Below are 9,228 nucleotides of genomic sequence, written 5' to 3' on the forward strand. Positions count from 1 at the left end.
CACAGGCACAGACACATGATAACAGAATTCACCAAACCTCATGAGAAACTCACAACTGAATCCACGATTAACCTCCAAGAAGATCATCAAAGAAAGTCAGCACTAAGTCATTTTAGACCAATTAACCGCGTCAGTATAGAAAACAGCGACAAGTTAATCTCCTCAGCTGCTCTTTGCATAATTCAAAGGGAGGGGTGACGCAGCAAAAACAAGACAAGATAATAAGAAAAAAAAAAATACTCACATGAGACCACAAAAAAGGTGGGAAATGCTCAGCAGTGTCGTGTAGTCAGATCAACACCAACATCAAGCAGCAGCACTGTTGTTTATCAGCTGCTGTCACAGGAGAGAGTAAAGCAGCCTGAGTGCAGGTTGCTTTATATAATGAGTGGAGTGAGTTCACGTCTCACTGGTCCAGTCATGGGACCACTGCTGCCGAAAAGCTAATGTTTAGCTGCTTTGTTGACAGAGAGAGAAATAATTACAGTTTTCTGCGATTATGTCGCTTTACCAAATATAAACCCAAAGTCACCAAATTATTTTTTAACCACAGAGGAGAAACACAAATGTCTATTGTTTTGCCCTAAATATAACTTCTCTTTCCAGTTCCTCAGGAAAAAGGTGAAGTATTTTGGGCCACGGTGTGTTTATTATTTTCAAAGGAGCAACGTTACACAGCTGAAACAGGAAAGAGGTAAGTTCAGGCTGGTCATAATAATAATAATAATAATAATAATAATAATAACTTTTTGTTTATATAGCACATTTTATGAGAGAAACCAAACAATACGAAACACCGAAGTGTACTTAATATAAACAAAAGAGAATTTAGAACCTGATCAACCACATTTAATGATAATGAGAACCTGTCTGTGTTCGTTGAGCATGAGGCCTTAACTCTGCTGCCATCTTCTGGTCAAACTTAGTCATTTATGTGCACAACATTTGTATCTTTGTATATTGAGGAGTGTATGGTGTGATATAACCGATAAATCAGGTTTACTCTGTGGTGAATCGGCTGTTGTGTGTATCATTCATGAAGAAGAATGACGCCTCGAACTGTGTTACACATCAACCTGTTCTCACTCACTCACTCACCGACAGTTTCCACTGTGAGCGTGAGTCTGACTTTCAACGTCAGCACAACCCAGTGCGGTCTGAAATGCTACAGTGCCCCCGAATGTGCTGATCGGTTCCTCTCGGTGGTTACTCATTTGTCGTTGAGCCTGCTGGAAGATGTAGTTCAGCTCTGTGACACCTGGCCCGGAGCAGAAGTGCCACATGTGCGGAATATCTTGACCTCTGCAAAGAGGTGACGAGCTTACGTGGAAGTGACTTAAAAAAACATGAATGCGGAAGAAAAGGACATACATCAGCCTTTTACAGCCATGCATACATATACAATTAATGAACCACCAATATTGTAGCGCTTTATCCTCCACATAAAACATTCACCCTCACTCTCACACCTATGGTCCAATTCACATAATCCCCATATTGCATGTTTTTGGACTGTGATGTGACCTCCGTGCAGAAAAAAAACCTTCTTCCAACCAGGGCTCGAACCGGGTCTTCTTTCTGCAAAGCTAATCAATACTTCAATTAATGATCAATATACAGTATATGCGCACACGTGTTACTCACACTGTATCGGCTATTAGTGAGAACAGAAGGCTGTAGAGAATTGAGTTCCAAAGAATCTAAAACAAAATACACTCACAGTAGAAACTTTTGAACATCAGAATAATTCATCAGGACTCAAATTAAATGAGCTGTAGCACAAGTTACTTTAACTTTATTGCAGAGTGTGGTTTCATCTCCTGGATTTTTGTCTGATTTTAGACGCTGATGCTTAAGCAGAAACCGTGAGTATCTGACGCTCAGTAAACACTAATGCAACACATCAGAATATGTGTCAGGGTTTGTTGTCTTTTAAAATATTCCCATTGAAATGATCTGGATCACATTCCTGCACTCGTGGGAACTCTTATAAAAGGGTCTAAATTGTGTTTGTGTTGAAAGTCCGAATAGTTTTGTATCGTATTTCCTTTGTTGCGGTCGTTCACATAAAACTGTCACTCATTATGTAACTGCAATTCAATCCTATTTAAACAGTCATTCACTGTTGTAGGTCTTTGAAATAAAGAGATCTAAAATGATCTCACATCGGCAACTTACTTATTCCATATTATTTATTCAAAAAAAGTAATAATATTAAGACTACTTTCATTATTTGTTAAATTACAATATTGCCTTTCTCAATACAACTGAAAAAACAACTTAAACCAATGTTTCTTTTGGAGCTAAATCCACGTTATTTACTCCAGAACTGCAAACATTGCTGTGTCAGCTGTTGTTGTTTCCTGCATATTCTTTCTGGGATTTTCCATGACCTGCTGCATGTTCATCTCATCGTGAGAGCAGACGCCTCTGCAGGACAGAAAACTCATTGCACTCTTATGCCAAAGTAACTGAGCTTTACTTTGCGATTATTAACGATTTTGTAAACTGCTATCCCTTCTATAAATCAATAAAAAAAAGAATTAAAACATAAGAGGATGCATGTTTACATGCTGAGGACAAACATGGATGTAAACTGCACCTGAGCTGCTGCAGAGCCACTGTGCTAATCTTTAGGAAGCATGACGACTGCTGGTCGGCAGGTGGTAACACAGATGTCGGTAACTTGAGCCGTAGAGCAGCATTGTCCTTTAACCTACGTCTCTAAACAGTCTCCAGAAGGACACTCCGACGCCGCCGATCCATGCAATCCTGTTCTCATGAGATTAGGAGACACTTTGACTGGAAACAAAATGCTTCTTGATTTGTTGACGGTGATCAAATGAAGACAAAAAGCATTAACTTTCCCAGAGCAATCTTCTGCTTTGTGGCTCACGTGTAATTACTATTGCCTCAGTTAAACATTGTTTTCTGTTGTGTTTAAAGTATTCAGAATGATAATTATTCAACAACAGCGTGCATGTGTTTGGCAGCAGCATGAGAAGTTTTCCTCGTCACATTCTCATGGTCATATTTTGTGTACTGTGTATTTCAACGGCCTCTTACAACTTAGCCGTGTTGAACAACTGCAGAACATGCTCGACTTTGAAACAACGAACTTTGACAGGTCAAACACTGAGTTATCGAAGATTAGAAACAACATTTATATAAACAAGAGCTAAATCTGGCTTTCAAAATCCTCGACGCCAGACATAATCACGGTTAAACTCTTACTGAAAAGTTGAAAAAAACCATTGGCAAATAATATGTGATGTGGATTAAAAGCTTTGGAGTGAAGAAGTAATGAGTTGTTAGAGTCATCTCTTCGTGGAAGGTTGAGGAAGGTATTGTCTCTCTCTCACGTGTTAACACGCCTGCCTACAGAAATGTGAAATTGAGACATTTTTGGGGGATTTTTCATCAATTATCCCAAAATTCGAGATCAGGGGTTCTCAAAGTTTTGATACCCGAGGGCCAATTTAGGAACCTCACAGTGGACTGAGGGCCGCCAAAGGAAAAAAAAACCAGAAATAAAGTTTAGCGTTACGTAATATAAGCATTAATATAATGTAATTTAAGTATTAATATAATAATGCTATAATTTACTGGGTAATTACGCAGTATTTTGGCCATTTTCCTTACCTTCTAATTACAGGTTAATACCAAGAAAACACATTTCTGTTACCATATATTTACTGGGTAAATAGCTAGTAATTGGGGGCTGTAGCTACCTGCTTATTACCAGCTTATAACCCAATAATACACTAAAATTCACCATATAGAAACCAGGTAAATACCCAGTATTTTTGTTTACATTTATTGGTCTGTATCCAGTAATGTCCAATAAACATTTAACAAGCTTAGAACCTCCTGGATTAAAACTATCAACTGTAATTCATTGTGGGCCGCCAGAAATGTTTCTGCGGGCCGCCATTGGCCCCCGGGCCGCACTTTGAGAACCATAGATGTTTCAGGTTTATCGAAGGTGCCTCTAGGTTGCAGCAGTGTCTATGCTCAGTTGACACTGAAAGCAAGTCTTGTATGTGGAAATACCAGTTTGAAAATTTTACAAGGAAAAAACGTTTATTGTCTGCTGATCGTCTGCTGCAGCTTTATATGACATGTTAGTCTGAGTGCAGACCCGATGACGTTCATACTGTTTATTTTTTTATGGCGCTGTCGTACATATTTGAATGTAAAATGGGTTCACGTTACACATTTTCCCTCATACTCGCACCTGATATTGACTATGTCAAAACATCCAGGCCGTGAACGAACACACTTTTCTCGAAATCTTTAAATTATATTTTAAGTTTCGACAAGATAGAACCTGCCAATAAGTAACTGAAGAGCCTTCCTGGTTCTCATGCTAAGGCGAAAAGTAGCCCAACCCTCTCTCCCTCCCTCGCTCCCTCTCTCCCTCCCTCCCATCCCTTGCCAAACAGGATCTGTAGGATCATACAGAGTCATATTCTCAGGAGACAGGAATGTCAGAACACAGGGCCTTGTGCCTGCTGGGACACGCAGCCTCACATTCCCTCTCACATACAGGAAAAAGTCTGTGCGCCGCGTTGTTGCTCATACTTCCATTTACTTCTCACTCAGTGTGAGGTAACCACACTGCGAGAGGCCATGTGTGGACCGGACGTGCTGTAGACACACACTGACTCACTGGTGATAACTCATGTTTGTCTCATTCTTACAAGTTTATGTATAAAGAGTTTGCGGCATCGTGGCTGTTACGCTTTTAAATGACAAATCAAGAAACGGTTTGAGGATTTTTAACAATTTTTATTCTTCTCAAAAGACTGTGCTTTATGTACAGCTTTCAATCGTAGTAGTAATATACAACAGATAGGTTATTAATACATTAGTCACTGAGACTATAAGGAACCCAGGTGTATCAGAATATAAATATAACACAATGAAACTGTGGCGTTTAGGCAGAAGAACGACACAAAATCAGAGAAATGTAAAGGATTATTGGGCTGATTTTATCAACCGTCCCACATCACCACCTAAAGTATCTCAGGCATTCAGATGCTACCGACAAGCAGAAGATAAAGAACATGACGAACGGGTGTGGATGCTACATTTGTCTATCTGAAATTTGGATGCGTCGGTCCGTTGACGACGACCCTCCTATAGCGACCCTTGGTTCTTTTGCCATTTCAACAATAGCACTGGCAATTTCGGGAGCTGCACACATTGAAATGTTAAAAGTTCACTTTCTTCCCACATCAGGGCTCGTCTCTGCTTTAGTTGATGGACCAGTGGCTGGAGGATGGCGATGAGCCGCTGGTGGATTCTTTGTGGGACTGATTTGGGCTGTGGCTGTGGCTATGGCTGGGGCTGGGGGAGTGAGTGACACTTGGACTACTGGGGGGTGTGGAGGAGCAGGAGGAAGACTTGGACTTAATCTGCAGCCACTTGTCTCCCAAAGCCTTGGCAAAGTGGTCGTCAACAGACACGCTGATGGAGAGCTGCTGGGAGTGAGCCTTCTGGTAGTTCACACCGAGGCTCCTCTGGAAATGCTCCTCGACGCCGTGATCGTAGCTACTGTTGGAAACCACTGGAACGAAAAAGGATGAATGAGTCAGCGTGTGAACGGATGTTTACATTGTGATGAGTGGGGTGTGACTGGACTGTCTGGAGCGGGAGCTCATTAAAAAAACGGACCTGATGTGTGGCTCCTGTGGACCTCAGGTCTGCTGGAGGAGTTTCTTAATGAGGAGACACAGGTGATCACAGAAGGACGCATCTGAAAGACAAAAGAGAAGGGTTCAAATTTACTTTATTATTATTATTATTATTATTATGGATGATTATAATGATATCATTCAAACTTGATTTAGGACAAACAAGAAACCAAGTTTAAAATTATTGTTTAAAAACCGATTAAACTGGTTGGATTTGCATGCGAAAGTTAGATCGCTCCCAATGTGGAGGCAGAAACGGGTCAAAGTGAGAATAGTCTGTTTGGTCTTGTTGATCGCATTCTTTCCTCCATTGCTCACATTTTCTTTGTGAATCTGGCTGGATTGCATAGCTCCGACAAGCTTAGGCCTGCTCTCACTCCACTTGGAAGTTGGATTTGCTGACTACAGATGGCAAATGTATCATTGCTGTGCCTGGCCTGCAGCTACACTCATACTACACGGGGACATAAGTACATTACTGCCATTTTTCACAAGCAATAACAGCCCAAACAAGAAAAAGACAAACCCACACTGAGTGTTATGAAGCACACAGCACTTATATTTGACTCATTACCTGGATTTGAGCGGCAGCTCCACTGCTTGTGGACTTTTCATCTTTGTTTTCAGGCTCTTTTCTTGGTTTCTTGATGAGGGCGAGTGGTTCATCCATGACCGGTGTGTAATACACATGAGTGGGCAGAGGGCTGGTGGGGCTCTGTGTAGAACTCCAGGTGGATGTGGGACTTTGTGGGTTGTTAAACACAGGAGGTGCTGGTGCCGTCCTATGGGCCACTTTACTGCTGCTTCTGGCCAGAACTCGCTCGCGCCTGGAACAGTAATTAATCACAATTAAGTCAGATTATGACGTATAACATTTTAGCATTTGAATATAAGTGATCAGGTGAAAACATATTCACTGACCTCTCCTCCAGTGTCAGCCCTCTCTCGTGGCTGCGTTTACGTTTGACCGGATAAACTGTTGGAGCTCGGACTCGGTCGTTTGTGATGTGCCTGTACCTGTCTTCACTTCTGAGGTGGGGCTGACCTAATAAACAAAATAAACAATTAGATTAAATTGCATAGAAATACAAGTATTTGTTTGAATTAATAAATAAAAAAAAAATCTAAGCACCAAACGGTGATCTTGGTGATTGTAACATTCGATAAAGGTGTGTGTGTGTCTCAGCGATGAGTAACTGCTTGTTTTGATCCCTGACACCAACTTGCATGACAACTAATCATGGGAAAATATTTTTTTTTCTTCTTTTTTTTTTTTCGGTCACCGTTAATTGTAAACTCCGTTAAGCTGTAGAACTTGATCTACCTGATCAGTGAGGGTTACAAAAGCTCCACAGCTGATTCAGAGCTAACGGTAAACATTGTTTTTCTGCACAGGTTTGGCACTCGGCCCTATCACACAGTCAAAAGGGAACAATCAACAGCCTTTGTTATCATGAGATGCCACACACATTAAGTCTTTCCACTCACTCAAGACCCTGATTTGGGCGGCACCCAAAGAACGAGCCATCGAGGTGAGCACACAAACGCACACATACTGGATTTTTCCAATTACACAAGTTGAAACACATCAAAGATGACCTGCTGATGTCACTGATGAGCTGAAAGAGTGGAGTGTGCGTTTCCTTCTGCATCACAGCTCGACTCACACAGTGCGTTTCATGATATATATGCAGGTCTGTCACCTACTACATGCTAGAGGGGGCAACATTCAGACCAAAGCAGTCAAACGTCAACAGGCTCACATGTTCAGGATCAGTCATGCATACAGTCAACACACAAGGCACTGTTTGAAAATGGGCCATTGTTTGACTTTATGCTCAGTTAACACTTGTAAATCCACACTCATGCGACAACAAATCAATCCAGATCAATTGTTCTGTGCTTGAAAACAACTGACGTGCTGCAACACCTACCACTGTCCTGCAACACTGGGTGATCAACTGTTTTTGAATTGCAAAAAAAAAAAAAAAAAAAAAAAGGTTGTTCGCTCCAATCCACATTTCCTTCTGACTAAACACTTCCACACCTGTGAGCTGCTCCTTCACACAGGGGAGGGGGGAGCGCAATAACCACACCTATGCTGATTTTCTAATGCCTCAGGCACAGATATTCCTTCCTTATTAGCAGAGGGAATACACTGCCTGACCTTATGCTTTGCTGCTTTAAACCACATTATATTTCAACGTGATTTGACATAAACACAGCACAGTTTTAGCCACAGACACTATTTAGAGAATCCTTATTCATTTTAGAGTACACTGGAAGTTAAAAAGTATGAATACAAAGGTTCTGTCTCTTTATTCTCAGTTGATTCCCTCACATCTACTTCTTTCTTTTCTTTGTGACAAAGATAAACAAGTCTTTCTTAAAGGTTCAACTTTCTTGCATTTCTTCTATTTCAGCGTCATGTGATTACTAAATTGGAAACTTTATTTAGATGAATAAAACACATATATTGTTGTATAAGTTGAGACATGACACACACCACCTAAACATGTTAATAGATATACACTAAAAATGAGACTTCTTTTCCACTGATGACTTTAAAAGGTTAAGGCGTTCACAGTCAACAAGCAATAAAAGTGAAAATATGTGCTCACCTTCTAGGATGTAGACCTTGAAGCCGCTGCTCATGCGGGTGATGTAGTGGAAGTTGGCCACGGCCATGTCTGCGTCTCTTTGTCTGAGTGCAGTGAAAAAACCTTTGACTGCTGCGGTGAACAGGACACAATGAGAGCCTCAGGTATGGATTGTATTGGTAATGAGATTCTGGGTCTGTGCGCAGCCAGGTAAAGTCTCAGGTGAGTGCAGATAGGTGCAGTTGCTTCCCTGTGACACATTACCTGCGCTCTGACTGGCTGCTGTCTGCAGCCAATGGGATGTGTCTCATTGGCTCAGTGTTGTTATTGTGCTGCGGGGGAATGTGCTCACAGCTCGTAGACCTGTGTCAGGAGAGGAAAATGGATTTGCCTCAGCTTCACTTTTAATCTGTTTTTTATTATTAGGGAGAAAACTTCACCATATTTGTTCATTTAATGTCCTACTTTCATTTCTTCATTTAGTTGTAAGACAATAACAGTTTATTTTGTTTCCCTCCATGGACTCTGCACCTGTACACCTCCCACCTGTAATCTGCAAACTTACCAAACTGCATTTTTGTGAGCTCTTAGCCCACCGGAGCTCCAGTCATTCCTCTGACCTGCCCATACATGCACGCAGCTGCACTGTGAGTCTGCTTCACCAGTAATCCTGGGCCTTTTGTCCGTGACCAGACAAAGACTCCTAAGTCCTGAAAAATGCTGCTGCCATGAGAACAATCTCACCTGAGCACACCGAGGACTTGGCTGAACGTCTCCGGGGGGGGGGCCACACATTCACTTTCTTTAGTGGCACCATTGCTGCTGAGAACATCACAAATAATGCACTTAATATGTTTTGAGGTAGGATTTCACTGAAACACACAAGTTTCAGTCCATGTAAATGACAGCGTGAACAAAGAGACTCACAT

At 41.4% G+C, this 9,228-nt stretch overlaps 1 protein-coding gene across 1 annotated transcript; it reads right to left on the reverse strand.

The window, feature by feature from the left end:
- Nucleotides 1-5,258: 5,258 nt before the first annotated feature.
- Nucleotides 5,259-8,387, reverse strand: vgll4l (vestigial like 4 like; the record flags this gene model as incomplete). The annotated part of the gene is made up of 5 exons (XM_083903160.1): nt 5,259-5,572; nt 5,680-5,761; nt 6,274-6,526; nt 6,621-6,744; nt 8,321-8,387. 5 exons carry the CDS (start codon nt 8,385-8,387, stop codon nt 5,259-5,261), a joined length of 840 nt encoding a protein of 279 aa, XP_083759286.1.
- Nucleotides 8,388-9,228: the final 841 nt, after the last annotated feature.

Source organism: Microchirus variegatus (assembly GCF_963457635.1).
Source record: "Microchirus variegatus genome assembly, chromosome: 16".
In the NCBI taxonomy this organism is placed as follows: domain Eukaryota; kingdom Metazoa; phylum Chordata; class Actinopteri; order Pleuronectiformes; family Soleidae; genus Microchirus; species Microchirus variegatus.